General features: G+C 50.2%; 1 protein-coding gene across 1 annotated transcript in view; it reads right to left on the minus strand.

Moving 5' to 3' along the window:
- Nucleotides 1-17,250, minus strand: part of ONECUT3 (one cut homeobox 3) — a 70,200-nt gene extending 52,950 nt beyond the window's left edge. Inside the window, exons 1-2 of the mRNA XM_060785751.2 lie at nt 17,173-17,250; nt 5,371-6,508 (exon numbers count right to left, since the gene is read on the minus strand). Coding sequence (XP_060641734.2) covers nt 5,371-6,508; nt 17,173-17,250 — 1,216 coding nt within the window. The remainder of the gene's footprint in view (nt 1-5,370; nt 6,509-17,172) is intronic.
- Between the last annotated feature and the right edge of the window lie 250 nt (nt 17,251-17,500).

Consider the following 17,500-nt stretch of genomic DNA (forward strand, 5'->3'; position numbering starts at 1 on the left):
GACATTTATATGCCGGCCTTCTCACCCCGAAGGGGACTCAGAGCGGCTTACAAGGTATATATACATACAATACACTATACTATTAGCATAGTACAATATCAGCATTAAACACTGCTATATTGTACTATACCAAATATATTGTAATATTATTAATAATATTACATGTAATATAAATATATAATTACGATATCATATTATTAGTAGTATTATATTGCATTTCATTATAATATCATAAATATTAAATGTATATACAATAAATTACATTATTAGAATAGCACAGATAGATAGACAGATAGACAGAATAGGTAGCTAGGTAGGTAAAATAAATATAAATGATAGATAGAGATAGCAAATCGTTCTTGTACTACAATGGTGATCATAACATGTGAAGCACGGATAGGTAGATAAATGCATATCTATAGTATTAAAATTGTGATCATAACATGTGAAACATATATGGATGGAAGAATGGATAGAACAGTGGTTCCCAACCTGTGGTCTGCAAGAACTAAAATATGGTTGGCAGCCTCACCATTATTACACTATTGCAACTAGAGCGACTGGTCTCTCGAAACCCTCTTATGGTGCCCTTATTAAATATGGTTTTCTGTGGGTGAGCAGATGGTGACTACTTGGTGGCATATGTTCTGTATCAGAAACTAGAGCTGATGTGGTCTATCCAATGCAAATGTGTGAATCTGCACCACAAATAAACAAACCAAATCTAAAGTTGACCAAAAATGGATTCGTAACTCTTTTGGTACTAGTGTTGGAGAGTGGTCCCTGGTCAAAGTGGTCACTGGTCAAAATAAGGTTGGGAACCACTGGGAGAGAAAAATGAATAGAGAGATACTTCTTGTAGTAAAATGAAATACACCTGGAAGGAAAGCTAGAAGACATACAGCAAAAACAAGCAAGCAAAACAGGCAGACAGAGTAAAAGCTATGTAAATAAGAGATAGAGGCAGATAGGTAGGTAGATAGGTAAATAGATAAGTAGAGAGAGAGAGAGAGATGTGTGGTGAAATGGTCATCATCATCCCATGAAAGATACAACAGATGAATGGATAGCTAGATAGAAACAGAAAGAGTCTCTCTAACCCTCTTAGATGTCTCCAACCTTGGCTGCAATCTTTCCCTTGGGTTTCGGAGGCCATCCTCTTGGGTCAAGAAGGGAGAATATGAGGCCAGGTGAGGATGGGGCTTCCTTCCTATTCTTTCTAACCCTAGTTAGACCCCTCTAACCCTTTTTGATGTTCTCCGGCTCTGGTTGCGACCCTTCCTTGGGGTTTCAGAGGTCCTGCAAGTGTGTCCAGAGGAGGGAATGGAGGCCAGGTGAGTGTGAGGCTTCCTTCCTGTCCTCTTCAACCAAAAGAGAGTCTCTTTAACCTGGAATAGACCTCTCCGATCTTGGTGGCAATATTTTCCTCAGGTTTCATAGGTCCTCCTCTCATGTCAACAGATTGGAAGGGAGGCCAGGTGAGAGTGGGACTTCCCTTACCCATTCAGTCTGGGAATCCATCTCTCTAACCCTCTTTGTTGTCTCCAACCCTGGTTGCAACCCTTCCTTGGGGTTTTGGAGGTCCCCCTGGTGTGTCAACAAGGGGGAACAGAGGCCAGGTGAGTGTGGGGCTTCCTTCCTGTCCTCTTCAATCCAGAAGGAGTCTCTAACCCTGGATAGACCCCTCTAACCCTGCCTCAAGGTCTCCAGCTCTGGTTGCAACCTTTCCTCGGGTTTCAGAGGTTCTCCTCTCATGTCAACAGGGGAGGTCAGGTGAAGGTGGAACTTTCTCCCTGTCCTATTTGGTCCAGGAAGCCACTCTCTAACCCTCAAAATCTTTAGCCCTGGTTGCAACCTTTTCTTGAGTTCTGGAGCCCCTCCTCCTGGCTCCAGAGGAGGTAATGGTGGCCAGATGAGTATGGGGCTTCTTTTGTTTCCTTTTCAACCCATAAGTAGTCCCTCCAGCCCTGCTTTGATTTCTCTAGTCCTGGTTGCCACCCTCTCCATGGATTCTGGAGGTTCTCCTCTCATATCAACAAGTGGAGGGGGGGAGGGGGTGGCATCTAGCTGAGAAAGGGGCTTCTTTTGTTTCCTCTTCAACCCAGAAAGCATCTCCCTAACCCTGGTTGCAACCTCGGGTTTTGGAGGTCCTCCTCTCATGACAACAGGGGGGAAGGGAGGCCAGGTGAGAATGGGACTTTCTCTGTTTCCTCTTGAACTCAGAGAGAAAGTCTCTCTGATCCTGGATAGTCCTCTCTAACTCTCTTAAACATCCCCAACCCTGGTTGCAACCCTTCCTTGGGGGTTTCAGAGGTCCTCCTGGTATGTCAAGAGGAGGGAATGGAGGCCAGGAGGCCAAGAAGGAAGAAGGGAGGCTAAATGAGTGTGGGACTTCTTTCCTGTTCTCTTCAACCCAGAAAGCATATCTCTAGCCCTGGTTGCAACCCTTCCCTGAGGTTTTGGAGATAAAGAGTGGAGAAATGGAGGAGTAGGGGAGCTTAGGACTCCTCCTTACCCTCCTCAACCCAGGAAAGTGCCTCTCTAACCCTCTTAGGTGCCTCTAACCTTGGTTACAACCCTTTCCTCAAGTTTTGGAGGCCCTCCTGATGGGTCCGGGGCGGGGGAGTAGCTTCCTTTGTTTCCTCTTCAACTCAGAGGATCCCCCTAATCCTGCATAGACTTCTCCTGGTTGCAACCCTTTCCTCAGGTTTTGGAGGTCCTCCTCTCATGTCAAGAGGAGGGAATGGAGGCCAAGTGAAGGGGAGGCTTCCTTTCTGTCTTCGACCCAGAGAGTGTCCCTCTAACCCTGGATAGACCTCTCCAACCCTCTTCTATTCTCCAGCCCTGGTTGCAACCCTTTCTTTCGGATTTGGAGGTCCTCTTCTCATGTCCAGAGAAGGGAATGGAGGCTAGGTGAGTATGGGATTTCCTTCCTATCCTCTTCAACCCAGAAAGAGTCTCTCTGCCTCTGGTTAGCCCTCTCAAACTGACTTCTATGTCTCCAGCCCTGGTTGCAACCCTTTCCTTGGTCTTCTTGGTGTGTCCAGAGGAGGGAAGAGAGGCTAGGTGAGGATGGAGTTTCCCATTTACCCCAGTCAGTCTAGAAAGCCTCTACCTAACTCTCTTCAACATCTCCAGCCCTGGTTGCAACCATTTCCTTGAGTTTCAGGATCTTCCTCTCATATCAAAAGGAGGGAAGGGAGGGCAGGTGAGTGAGAGGCTTCCTTCCTATCCTCTTCAACCCAGAAGGAGTCTCTCTAACTCTCTTAAATGTCTCCAGCCCTAGTTGCAACCCTTTCCTTGAGTTTCAGAGGTATTCCTCTCATGTCAAGAGGAGGGAATGGAGATGAGGTGAGCGTGGGACTTCATTCCTATCCTCTTCAACTCAGAAGGAGTCTCTCTAACCCTCTTAGATGTCTCAAGCCCTGATTGCAACCCTTTCATTGGATTTTGGAGGTCCTCTTGGTATGTCCAGAGGAAGGAGGGCAGGTGATTGTGGGACTTGCTTCCTATCCTCTTCAACCCAGAAGGAGTCTCTCTAACCCTCTTAGATGCCTCCAGCCCTGGTTCAAACCATTTCCTTGGATTTTGGAGGTCCTTCTTTCATGTAAACAAGGGGGGGAGATAGGTGAGGTGAGTGTGGGACTTCCTTCCTATCCTCTTCTACCCTGAAGGAGCCTCTCTAACCCTCTGCAATGCCTCCAACCCTGGTTGCAACCCTTCCCTGGGCTTTTGAAGACCAAGAGGGAGGCAATGGAGGAGCAGGGAGCTCAGGGCTTCCTCCCTACTCTCTTGAATCCAAGAAAGAGTCTCTCTAACCCTTTTAGATGCCTCCAACCCTTTCCTTGCATTTTGGAGGTCCTTCTTTCATATTAACAGGGGACGGGGGAAAGAAGGTAAGGTGAGTGTGGGACTTCCTCCTTACCCTCCTCAATACAAGAAAGACTCTCTCCGACCCTCTTAGATGCCTCCAGCCCTAGTTCCAACCTTTTCCTTGGGTTTTGGAAGTTCTTTTTTCATGTCAACAGGGGACAGGGAAAGAGAGGCAAGATGAATTTGGGACCTCCTCCCTACCCTCCTCAATACATGAAAGAGTCTGAATCTTTTAGATGCCTCCAGCCCTGGTTACAACTGTTTCCTGGGCTTTTGAAGACCAAGAGGGAGGCAATGGAAGAGCGGGGAGCTCAGGGCTTCCTCCCTGGCCTCCTGAATCCAGGAATGAGTCTCCCTAATCTTCTTAGATGCCTCCAACCCTTTCCTTGGATTTTGGAGGTCCTTATTTCATGTCAACAGGGGATGGGGGAAGAGAGGCAAGATGAGTGTGGGACTTTCTCCCTACCCTCCTCAATACAGGAAAGAGTCTGTCTGAACTTCTTAGATGCCTCCAGCCCTGTTGCAACTGTTCCCTGGGCTTTTGAAGACCAAGAGGGAGGCAATGGAGGAGCGGGGAGCTCAAGTCTTCCTCCCTACCCTCCTGAATCCTGGAAAGATTCTCTCTAACCTTCTTTTGGAGGTCCTTCTTTCATGTCAACAGGGGCGGGAGAAGAGGTGAGTGTGGGACTTCCTTCCTATCCTTTTCAATCCAGAAGGAGTCTCTCTAACCCTCTAAGATGCCTTCACCCCTGGACGCAATCCTTTTCTTGGATTCTGGAGGTCCTTCTTTCATGTCAACAGGGGGGAAGAGAGGCGAGAGGAGTGTGGGACTTCCTTCCTATCCTCTTCAACCCAGAAGGAGTCTCTCTAACCCTCTTAGATGCCTCCACCCCTGGTTGCAATTCTTTCCTTGGATTCTGGAGGTCCTTCTTTCATGTCAACAGGTGGGAAGAGAGGTGAGGTGAGTGTAGGACTTCCTTCCTATCCTCTTCAACCCAGAAGGAGTCTCTCTAACCCTCTTAGATGCCTCCACCCTTGGTTGCAACCCTTTTCTTGGATTCTGGAGGTCCTTCTTTCGTGTCAACAGGGGAGAAGAGAGGCAAGAGGAGTGTGGGACTTCCTTCCTATCCTCTTCAACCTAGAAGGAGTCTCTCTAACCCTCTTAGATGCCTCCAGCCCTGGACGCAATCCTTTTCTTGGATTCTGGAGGTCCTTCTTTCATGTCAACAGGGGGGAAGAGAGGCGAGAGGAGTGTGGGACTTCCTTCCTATCCTCTTCAACCTAGAAGGAGTCTCTCTAACCCTCTTAGATGCCTCCAGCCCTGGTCGCAATCCTTTTCTTGGATTCTGGAGGTCCTTCTTTGGTGTCAACAGGGGGGAAGAGAGGCGAGGTGAGTGTGGGCCTTCCTTGGTTGCCTCTCCAACCCAGAGAGCGTCTCTCGGACCCTCGGGGCGGCCTCCCTCCCTTCCCTGCCCTCCTGGGGCTCCCCTGGCCTACCTGCGAGGCGGAGGGCGGACATCCTCTGGAATTCGGGCTCCTGCAGCCACTTCCACATCCTGCGGAAGGTCTCCCTCCCGGACTTGAGCTTGCTCCAGGGCTTGGGGTTCCTCAGCAGGTCGGAGAGGGTGCCTTGCGAGCGGCAGAGGATGCGCTGGGCGAAGATGGCCTGCGGGATGCTGTAGCGCTTGAGCTCGGCGGTGATGCGCTGCGCCACCTCCTTGGTGTTGATCTCCTCGGCTTGCTGGCCTGGCGCGGCCCCGGCGGCGGCGGCGGCGGAGGAGGAGGCCACGGAGGCCTGGGGCCGCGGGTCGTGGAGCCCGTTGAGGGCGGGCAGGAGGCCCGAGGGGCCCTCGAAGCCGTGCGGGGGCGGCGGGGGCGGCGGCGGCGGGAAGAGCTTCTCGGAGGGCCCCAGGTGGGCGCCGTAGTGGCTCAGCGCCTGCTGCTGCTGCTGCCCGCCGTGGTGGAGCGCGCCCAGGCCGTTGGGCAGCGGGGACAAGGGCTGCCCCATGGGCCCGGCCATCTCCTTCGGGTAGTACAAGTTGCCCATGGAGGAGAAGTTGCCCGAGTGGCGCTGGTGGTGCGGGTGGTGGTGGTGGTGGTGCGGGTGGTGGTGGTGGTGGTGGTGCGGGTGGTGGTGGTGGTGGTGGAACTTCTCCGAGACGGTGGCGATGGGCGGCAGGTGCTGGAGCGGCGTGAGCGTGGTGTAGGTGCTCATCCCCGAGGGCGACTCGCAAGGCAGGCCCATCACCGGGTGCAGCGCGCCTCCGGGGTCTCCCCCGCGGAAGTCTCCCCCGCCGGGCGCCCCCTCCATCAGCGAGGCCAGGCTCGAGACCATGGCCGGCCGGGAGCGCGGAGGGGGAGCAGGGGGAGGAGGGCCCGCCTCGGGACGCCCGTGGGAGCCCGAGGGGACCAGCAGCTCGGACCCGCCGCCGGCCCCGCCGCCGCCCAGCGCCTCCAGGTGCAGCTCCATCTCCGCCGCCGCCGCCGCCGCCGCCGCCGCCTCAGCCCCGCGCCATCCCCGCCGCAACACCCACGGCCACACTGCTCCGCTTCGCTCCTCCGTCGCTTCTCCGAGCTGAGCTGAGCCGGGCTGGGCTCGGCCTCCCGTGACGTCACGAGGGCGCGGACACGCCCCCTCCACACGCCGAAAGGGAAAGGGAAAGGGACACGCGGGGAGGGGGCTCGCGCTCCCTCACTCCCCCCTCCCTCTCCCTCTCTCCCTCTCTCTTCCCCCCTGGCTCTCTGCCTTCCTCCTTTCCCTCTTCTTTCTCCCTCCTTCCCTCCCTCTCCCTTCCCTTTCCTCCTTCCTCCCACTCACACCTTCCTCCCCACTCCCTCCCTCTTCCCCCCCCCCGGCTCTTTGCCTTCCTCCTTTCTCCCTCCCTCCCTCTCCCTTTCTCTTTCCCTTTCCTGCTTCCTCCCACCCTAACCCTAACCCACTCCCTCCTGCCTCTCCTCTCCCTCCCTCTCTCCCCTAGCTCTTTGCCTTTCTCCTTTTCCCGCTTTTTCTCCCTCCCTCCTTCTCTCCCTCTCCCTTTCCTCCTTCCTCTCACTTCCTCCTCTCTCCCTCCCTCTCTCCCCGGCTCTTTGCCTTCCTCCTTTCCCCTCTCTTTTCCCCTCCCTCTCCCTTTCTCCCTTCCTCCTACCACCTTCCTATTCTCTCCCTCTCTTCCCTGGTCCTTTGCTTCCTCCTTTACTCCCTCTTTCCCCCTCCCTCCCTCTCCCCTTCTCCTTCCCTTTCCCCCTGTCTCCACTTCCTCCTTCTTCCCCTCTCCCTCCCTCTCTCCTCTGGCTCTCTGCCTTCCTCCTTTCCCCCTCTTTCCCTTCCTTCCGTCCCTCTCCCTTTCTTCTTCCCTTTCCTCCTTCCTCTCACTCGCTCCTTCTTCCTCTCTCCCTCCCTCTCTCCCTGGCTCTTTGCCTTCCTCCTTTCCCCTCTCTTTTTCCCTCCCTCTCCCTTTCTCATTCCCTTTCCCCCTTCCTCCTACCACTTCCTTCCTATTCTCTCCCTCTCTTCCCTGGTCCTTTGCATTCCTCCTTTACTTCCTCTTTCCCCCTCCTTCCCTCTCCCCTTCTCCTTCCCTTTCCCCCTGCCTCCACTTCCTCCTTCCTCCCCTCTCCCTCCCTCTCTCCCCTGGCTCTCTGCCTTCCTCCTTTCCCCCTCTTTCCCCTCCTTCCCTTTTTCTGTCCCTCTCCCTTTCTTCTTTCCTTTCCTCCTTCCTCTCACTCCCTCCTTCTTCCTCTCTCCTTCCCTCTCTCCCTGGCTCTTTGCCTTCCTCCTTTCCCTCTCTTTCTCCCTCCCTCCCTCTCCCTTTCTCCTTCCCTTTTCACCTTCCTCCTACCACCTCCTTCCTATTCTCTCCCTTTCTTCCCTTGTCCTTTGCCTTCCTCCTTTACTCCCTCTTTCCCCCTCCCTCCCTCTCCCTTCTCCTTCCCTTTCCTCCTTCCTCCCACTCCCTCCTTCCTCCTCTCTCCCCCCCTCTCTCCTCTGGCTCTTTGCCTTCCTCCTTTCCCCCTCTTTCCCCCTCCTTCCTTCCCTCCCTCTCCATTTCTACTTCCCACTCCCTCCTTCCTCTCCTCTCCCTCCCTCTCTCCCCTGGCTCTCTGCCTTCCTCCTTTCCCCCTCTATATCCCTCCTTCCTTTCTTCTCTACCTCTCCCTTTCTTCTTCCTTTTCCTCCTTCCTCCACTTTCCCTCTCCCTCTCCCCGGCTCTTTGCCTTCCTCCTTTCCCCTCTCTTTCACCCTCCCTCCCTCTCCATTTCTCCTTCCTATTCCCGCTTCCTCCTACTACCTCCTTCCTATTCTCTCCCTCTCTCCCCTGGTTCTTTGCCTTCCTCCTTTACTCCCTCTTTTCCCCTCCCTCCCTCTCCCCTATTCCTTCCCTTCCCCCCCCCCTTCTTCCTCCTCTCTTCATCCCTCTCTCGCCTGGCTCTTTGCCTTCCTCCTTTCCCCCTCTTTCCCCCTCCTTCCTTCCCTCCAACTCTCTTTCTCCTTCCCACTTCCTCTTCTCCCCCCCCCCTCTCATCTGGCTCTTTCCTTTCTCCTTTTCCCTTTTTTTCTCCCTCCCTCCTTTCTTCCCTCCCTCTCCCCTTCTCCTTCCCTTTCTTCCTTCCTCCCACTCTCTCCTTCCTCCTCTTTCCCTCCTTCCCTCTCCCCCCTGGCTCTTTGCCTTTCTCCTTTCCCCCTCTTTCTTCCTCCTTCCCTCCCTCTCCCTTTCGTCTTCCCTTTCCTCCTTCCTCCCACTCCCACCTTCCTCCCCACTTCCTCCCTCTCGCCTCAGGCCATTTGCCTTCCTCCTTTCCCCCTCCTTCCTTCCCTCCCTCTCCCTTTCTCCTTCCCCTTCCCCCTTCTTCTTACTCCCTCTTTTCTCCTCTCTCCCTCCCTGTCTCCCCTGGCTCTTTGTCTTCCTCCTTTCCCAACGCTTTCTCCCTCCCTCCCGTCTCCCCTCCCTCTCCCTTTCCCCCTGCCTCCACTCCCTCCTTCCTCCCCTCTCCCTCCCTCCCCTAGCTTTTGCCTTCCTCCCCCCTCTTTCCCCCTCACTCCTTCCTTCCCTCTCCCCTTTTCCTTCCCTTTCCTCCTTCCTCCCCTCTCCCTCCCTGTCTCCCCTGGCTCTTTGCCTTCCTCCTTTACCATCGCTTTCTCTCTCCCGTCTCCCCTCCCTCTCCCATGTCCCCCTGCCTCTACTTCCTCCTTCCACCCCTGTCTCTCCCTCTCTCCCCTAGCTTTTGTATTCCTCTCCCCCCCCCTTTCTTCCTCACTCCTTCCTTCCCTCTCCCTTTTTCCTTCCCTTTCCTCCTTCCTCCCACTCCTTCCTTCCTCCTCTCTCCCTCCCTCTCTCACCTGGCTCTTTGCCTTCCTCGTTTCTCCCCTACGTCTCCCTCCTTCACTCTCCCTTTCACCTTCATCCTTTCCCCCTCTTTCCTCATTCTTCCTTCCTCATTTCCTCTCTCTTTCTCTAGCTTTCCTCCCCACTCTTTCTCCCTCCTTCTCTCCCTCTCCCTTTCTCTTTCCCTTTCCCGCTTCCTCCCACTACCTCCTTCCTCTCCTCTCCCTCCCTCTCTCCACTGGCCCTTTACCTTCCCTTCTTCACCCCTTTATCCCTCTCTCTCTTCTTCTTCCCCTCCTTCTCCCTCTCTCTTTCCCCAGGCTCTTTGTCTGTCTTCCTCCCTTCCGCTCTCTTTCTCCTTCCCTCTCTCTTCCTCTCCCTTTCTTCCCCTCTTCCTCCCTCCTTCCCTACTCTCCCTCGTTTTCTCCCTTCCCTTCTACTCCCTTCCTTTCTCCTCTTCACCTTTCTCTCTTCCTCCCTCTCCCTCTTTCTTCCTCTTTCCCTCCCCCCTCTGTCTCCCTCCCTCATTCTTCCTCCCTTTCTTCCTTGGATTTGCCTTCATTTCCTCCTTTCCTGTCTCTTTCTCCCTTCTTCTCTCCCTCTCTCCTTGCTTTCTCTCTCCCTCCCCCTCTTCTCGCTCCCTTTCTCCCCCTTCACTTTCCACCTTCCTCCTCTTTCCCTCTCTCCCTCCCTCTCCCCCTCCCCCTCTTTTTCACTCCCTCTTTCCCTCCCTCTTCCTCTTTCCCTTCTTCTCCCTCCCTCTTGCCTCTAGAACTCTGTCTTCCTTCCTCCTCTCGTCTCTCTTTCTACCTTTCTCTCTTCCTCTACCTTTCTTCCCTTCTTTCTCTCTCCTCTTCGTCTCCCTTTCTCCCTCCCTCCCCTTTTGGCTCCCTTTCTTTCCTTTCCCTTCCCCCCTCTGCCTCTTTCTTCCTTACTCCCCATCTTCCCCGTCCTCCCTCTTTCTCCCTCCCTCTTCCCCTGGTTCTTTTCCTTCTTTCTTCCCTTCTTCCCTCCCTCTCCCTTTATCCTCCCCCTTTTTCTTTCTTTCATCCCACTTTCTCAGTTTTCCCCCTTCTTTCGCCCTCCTTTTCCCTCTATCCTTCCCTACCTTCCTCTTCCTCTCCCTCTCTCTCCTTTTCTTTTTTGGTGCTTGGCCTTCCCATTTTCTCTCCTCTTTTTCTCCCTCCTTAGTTCTCTTCTCCACTTCCTCCACTCTTGTCCTCACTCCCTTGCTCCTTCCCTTGCGTCCCTTGCTGCCTACATCCCACCCTCTCTCTCTCTTCCTCCTTCCCTCCCTCTCTCTCCCTTTCTCGAGTGGCTCTTTGCTTTCTCTTCTCTCTCCTTTCCCACCTTTTCTCTTTTCTTCTCACTCTTTCTTTTCCCCTCTCCCTTCCTCTTTCCTTACTTTCACTCTACATCCCCCCTCTTCTCTCTTCTTTTCTCCCTCCCTCCCTCCCTTTCTTTCCTTCTCCCTTCTTTTCCCTCCCTTTTTCCCTCTCTCCCTTTTCCCTCCTTTTCTCTCTCCCTCTTTAGGGTCCCCCTAAGAAGCCAATGTGGAGGGGAGAGCAACCTTAGCCTCCCCCTTTTCGACCACTGGGATGGAGGTCTTTGGAGACTTGTTACCGAAAAATCAATGGAAACTGGAGAATGGAGAGAGAAGGAAGGAAGAGAGTGTGAGGAAGAAGGATGGAGGGAGGGAGGAAGAAGGAAGAGGCGGAAAGGCAGAAAGAAGGCAAAGGAAGGAGGGAGGAAGATGAAAAGAGGAACAAAAGGGAGGAAAGGAAGAGAGGGAGAAATCGGAGGCAGAGAAGAAGAGAAGGAAGGGATAGATGGATAAAATGGGATATGGGGAAGGGAGGGGAGAAAGAAAGGGCAGCTTAAGGAAAGAAAAAAGGAGGAAAAAAGGAAGGTTTGCAAAGAATGAAAGGATTGAGAAAAGAAGGGAGGAACAAGAAGGGAGATTCTGAAGGGGTGGAGAGATAAGAAGGCTGAGGAAGGAAGGAAGGAAGGAAGGAAAAGATTCTTTGCAAAAGGAAGAAGAGAAGGGATGAGAAAGGAAAGGCACAGTAGATTGCAAAAGAGAGAAGGGGAAAGGACTGAGGAAGGAAGGAAGGAAGGAAGGGAAAGGTAGTTTACAAAAGGGAGAAGAGAAAAGAACTCAGGAAAAAACAAAGGAAGAGAAAAGTAGTTTCCAAAAGGAGAAGAGAAAAGGGGTGAGGAAGGAAGGAAGGAAGGAAGGGAAAGGAAAAAGGGGGGAAAGGAAGAGAAAGGCAGTGTGCAAAAGGAGAAGAAAAAAGGACTGAAGAAGGAAGGATGAAAAGAAGGAAGGAAGGAAGGAAAAGGTAGTTTGAAAAATGAGAAAAGAAAAGAGGTAAGGAAGGAAGGAACAAGAAGAAAGGAAGGAAAGAGGAGAAAAGGAAGGGAAAGGGAAAGATAGATTGCAAAAAGGAGAAGAGAAAAGATCTCAGAAAGAAAGGAAGAGAAAGGTAGTTTGCAAAATGAGAAGAGAAAAGGCTGAGGAAGGAAGGAAGGAAGGAAGGAAGGAAGGAAGGAAGGAAGGAAGGAAGGAACGAGGGAAAAGGAAGGGAAAGGTAGATTGCAAAAGGGAGAAGAGAATAGGGCTGAGGAAGGAAAGAGAAGAAATGAAGAAAAGAGGGAAAGAAGTAATGGAAAGATAGAGTGCAAAAGAGAGAAGAGAAAAAGGCAGAGGAAGAAAGGGAAATGTAGTTTGCAAAAGGAGAAGAGAAACAGACTGAGGAAGGAAGGAAGGAAGGAAGGAAGGAAGGAAGGAAGGAAGGAAAGAAGGAAAGAAGGAAAGAAGGAAAGAAGGAAAGAAGGAAAGAAGGAAAGAAGCAAGGAAGGAGAAGAATGGTTGTAAAAGGGGGAAGAGAGAAAAAGGCTGTTGAAGAAAGGGAGGGAGGGAGAAAAAGCAGAGAAAGGGCAGTGGAAGAGTGAAGGAAGAGAAGAAAAAAGTCAGACTCCTGGAGGGGAAAGAGGAGAGATAGAGAAAAGGCAAAAGAACAGAGGAGGGGTTGGAGGAGAAGGAGGGCAAAGAAGGTGGCCTCCTCTTCCTCCTCCACCTTCTCCTCCTCCTCCTTCTTTTCCTGGTCGGACTGCATCACCTGGCCATGCATCACTGGGACTCCATCAGGCCTAATCTCCCCATCCATCTATCAGGGGCCTTTGGGCTTTATTGCGCCATCCATCTTGGCAGGAGGAGGAGGAGGAGGAGATAGGGGGATCCTTCTGGACACAATCTGAGCAAATTTGCCATTATTGTGCAATTGCCATCCCAAAGGAGAAGAAGAGCACCCCCCCCCTCCACACACACACACACACTCACACACACCAAAATCCCCCTTCATTTTACTCAAAGGGTCTGCTTTGGACTTGTAATCAGCAAAGGCCCAATCTCCCCTTACGTTTTTCTCCTTGACATTATTGTCTTTCATGGTCCATGAGGGAAGATCAATTGAAATCTTCTGTGCAGGTCGTCCTATTATTATTACTATTATTATTATTATTATTATTATTATTATTATTATTAATCCTTGACATTCTTGTCTTTCCTGTCTTCTCATGAGATGCCCATAATAAACCATCAATGATCATTGGCCTGCTCAGGTCTTGCAAAGTAAGAGCAATGATGTATTCCTTGGTTGACTTCACGTCCACATTCATGTTCACCTTCACCAGCTGCTGCTTCTGTTTCTTCTTCTTTGCAAAACGAAATGCAAAGATACAGAATGGGGGATGCCTGGCTCGAGAGCAGTACATATGAAAAAGATATTGGCGTCCTCGTGGACAAGTTAAACATGAGCCAACAATGTCATGAGGCAGCAAAAAAAGCCAATGGGATGTTGGCCTGCATCAATAGGAGCATAGTGTCTAGATCTAGGGAAGTCATGCTACACCTGTGTCCAGAGGAGGATGACTAAAATGATCAAGGATCTGGAGAACAACCCCCATGAGGAGTGGCTTAAAGAGCTGGGCATGTTTAGCCTGAAGAAGGCTAAGAGGAGATATGATATGATAAATATGTGAGAGGAAGTCATAGGGAGGAGGGAGCAAGCTTGTTTTTTGCTGCCCTGGAGACTAGGATGCAGAACAATGAACAAGAAAGAAGATTCAATCTGAACATGAGGAAGAACTTCCTAACTGTGAGAGCTGTTCAGCAGTGGAACTCTCTGCCCCGGAATGTGGTAGAGGCTCCTTCTTTGGAAGCTTTTAAACAGAGGCTGGATGGCCATCTGTCAGGGGTGCTTTGAATGCAATATTCCTGCTTCTTGGCAGGGTGTTGGACTGGATGGCCCATGAGGTCTCTTCTAACTCTATGATTCTTCTTCTTCTTCTTCTTCTTCTTCTTCTTCTTCTTCTTCCGTTCTCCTTCTCCTTTGTCTTTCCTGTCTTCTCATGAAATGTCCATAAGAAACCATCAATTATAATTGTCCTGCTCAGGTCTTGCAAAATAAGATCAACCATGGCTTCCTTGGTTGACATCACCTCCTCCTCCTTCTTCCTGTTGTTGTTGTTGTTGTTGTTATTTCTCCTTGACATCATTGTCTTTCCTGTCTTCTCATAAGATGTCTATAAGAAACCACCAATGAGAATTATCCCGCTCAGATCTTGCAAAGTCAGAGCAACAATAGCTTCCCTAAATTCACCTTCCTCTTCCTCTTCCTCTTCCTCCTCCTCCTCCTTCTCATTATTTCTCCTTGATATCATTGTCTTTCCTGTCTTCTCATGAGATGTCTATAAGAAATTATCAATTATAATTGTTCCATTCAGGTTTTGCAAAGTCAAAGCAACCATGGATTCCTTGGCTGATTTTACCTCCTCCTCCTTCTTCCTATTATTATTATTTGAAACACAACAAGATGAGTCCACAGCAGACAAGATCACTCTGCTGGCTGTTGTATTGGACCACACATCGGACGCTTCCCAAGTGTCTAGGACTGTGTGATGTATCAGCGAATAATGCGTGCAGATCCCAGGAAGGTGGCCTTCTGCAGCTGGCAGATGGTAATTTTGTCAGCGCCAATTGTGTTTAAGTGCAGGCCAAGGTCTTTAGGCGACAGAAATTTCCAATGCCACTGAACCGAACTGTTATGAACTCCTATTATTATTATTATTATTATTATTATTATTTCTCCTTGACATCATTATATTTCTTGTTTTCTCATGAGATGTCCATATGGAAGTCAGAGCAAAGTCAGAGCAACCATAGCTTCCTTGGTTGACCTCCCCCCACCCCACTCCTCCTCCATATCATTATCGTTATCATTATCATCATTATTTCTCCTTTAAATCATTGTCTTTCCTGTCTTCTCATGAGATGTCCATAAGAAACAATCAATGACAATTGTCCCATTCAGGTCTTGCAAAGTCAGAGCAACCATGGCTTCTTTGGTTGACTTCACCTCCTCCTCCTCCTTCCTATTATTATTATTATTTCATCCTGACATTGTTGTCTTTCCTGTCTTCTCATGAGATGTCCATGAGGTGCCATCAACAATCATTGTGCTGCTCAGGTCTTGCAAAGCTATGGCTGGAGTCCATCTGTCGAGAAGGCGTCCTCCTTCTTCTCCTATTGCCTTTCCAAGCATTATTGCCTTTTCTACAGAGAACCATCTGGGATATTCCATGCAGTATTTTTACTCTGGATTGCCTAATGTGTCTCTCATTTCCTCAAAGCCATTTGGGGGGCTGCAGAGAGAATGCCCCCCCCCCCAAGGCCACCATCATGGGCTGTCATTGATCAATCAATAGGCTTGGATGGAGGAGGGGGCTTCCGCTCCCAATGGCAGATGGCCTTTATGGGGATGGAGTGGGGCTGAACAACAGGCCTTGCCCTCCGCCCCCCACCCAGAGATCCTCCCACATTTCCACAAGTGGGTCCACAAATACCCCCAGCATCGAATAACAAAATAAAACTTTTGCCATGCTCAGAGGCTGTGGTTGATTTATTCCAGTATGAGCTTCAATTGAGTACAAAGCCACTGAGAGTTTTCATACCATCACAGATGATATAATAATAATAATAATAATAATAATAATAATAATAATAATAATAATTCGTTATATCCTGCTTTTCTCCCTCGCTGAGAATCACTTTTTTGCAAGATAGTGAGATTTTATTTTTTGGTGTTGTTGTTATTTGTTGTTCTTTATTCTTATGCATTGGGACAGAATGCTCCCCCCCCCATTGGAAACCTGCATCCCCCCCCCCCCTCTTGCCTTTCTCTCCCAGCTAATCAATAGGTTTTGCCCACTTGGAGCAAATGGGGTTGACTGGAGTGATCCATTGAGCTGCAGGCCCCAACAGACCTATCGAGTCAATGGTATCAGCCTTGGAAAGGTCCGGAGACCAGAGTTCAAATCCTCTTTGGTCCCTTAGGGTGGGTCGCACTCTCTCAGCCTCAGAAGGAGGCCAAATCCTCCCAAACAAATCTTAAAAACTGTCCACAAGGAATGGAAGCCATTGAACACACTGTTCTTTGAGACTCTGCAGTTACAAGGTCAGCCCCATCTTGACGGTTATTCAGAGTCATGGATGTGGGATATAAATAACAACAAAGCACAACAAACAACAACAATAATTACTTACTTACTTAGGCAAACCCTCGTTGTCCAAGTATGATTGTCCTCCAAGTGCAGTGTCCTGGCGGTGAGTATGTAGGTGACTGTAGAGCCCTTTTCTTGACCCGCATGTTCTCTCACAGTGAGGGCATTGGTTTCCAGGTGGAAGGCGGTCCCAGTCAGGGTTGGCTTGAAGCACCTTCCCCTTGGCATGTTTCTCTCTTTTGCCTTCCATTCGTGCCTCTTCAAATTCTACAACACTGCTGGTCACAGCTGACCTCCAGCTGGAGTGCCCGAGGGCCAGGGCTTCTCAGTTCTCAGTGTCTATGCCAGAGTTTTTAAGGTTGGCTTTGAGCCCATCTTTAAATCTCTTTTCCTGTCCTACAACATTCCAATTCCCATTCTTGAGTTCGGAGTAGAGCAATTGCTTTGGAAGACGGTGGTTGGGCATTCGGACAATGTGGCCAGTCCAGCGGAGTTGATGGCGGAGGACCATCGCTTCAATGCTGGTGGTCTTTGCTTCTTCCAGCACATTGGCATTTGTCCACCTGTCTTACCAAGAGTTTTGCAGGATTTTTCAGAGGCAACGCTGATGGAATCGTTATAGGAGTTGCATGTAACGTCTGTAGAAGCGGAAGTGTACTGGGCCCATAACCAAATTGTCAGAGTTTGGCGGTGCACAGCAGAAGTATTGCTAGATCAGCAGGCACTGTGTTGTAAAATAAGGACTCTGCAGGCTTTTAGTTACAAAAGAAACTAAGTTTACTAAGCACATTCAAAAGACACGTCTTACTACAGCGAGCTACAATTCAGGAACTAGTCAAAACGAAAGTCTCTTCACATCTGCTTATCTCTTCTTGCTGAGACTAGTTACTCCCTTCTGTTCCCAGCAAGAGCAAGCTTTATCTTACTTCTCTCAAGGTTACATAATCACAGCCTCATGGAATAAACATTCTGCACAGCAGTTCTAATACACAGTGGAATCCATCTTGGCAATACATAGAAGCACATTTAAAACACATACATAACTAAATTAATCCTTACAGATAGTCCACGTTTCGGAGGCATATAGCAGGGTTGGGAGGACAATAGTTTTATAAACAAGCACCTTGGTATTCCTATGGATGCCCTTCTCCTCAAACACTCTCTGCTTCATTCGGGAAAATGCTGCACTCGCAGAGTTCAGGCGGTGTTGTATTTCAGTGTCAATGTTGACTTTTGTGGAGAAGTGGCTGCCAAGGTAGTGGAAATGGTCAACGTTTTCTAATGTTACACCATTAAGCTGTATTTCCAGCATTGGGGAGGGATTGGCTGGTGTCTGCTGGAAGGGCACTTTGGGTTCCTCAGTGTTCAATGAGAGGCTTCTCGTATGCTTCTGCGAAGGTGTTTTGCCCACTTGGAGTGGCTTGTAGGTGGCTTGTAGGTCTTCTGAATGCGCACAGACGACGTTGCCAATGTCCTCCACAAACACCATACTGTCCAATACCCAAGTCAAGGCTTTCATATGGGGACAATTTCATCCTAGATTTTATGTGTTTCCTCCATCACAGACATCCCAGTGTTTCTTACTCTCTTCAATTTGCATGACCCCACCCACTGACTCTTCCTTAACTCTTCCCTATTCTTTTCTATGGCACACAGCAGACAGAGAAATTGATCAGCAACTGGACATATTTGAAAAGTTTGGGGAAATTCACCATGATTTGTAGGAGTTGTAGATATTG

This window comes from Anolis sagrei, chromosome X (assembly GCF_037176765.1).
Source record: "Anolis sagrei isolate rAnoSag1 chromosome X, rAnoSag1.mat, whole genome shotgun sequence".
Lineage (NCBI taxonomy): Eukaryota > Metazoa > Chordata > Lepidosauria > Squamata > Dactyloidae > Anolis > Anolis sagrei.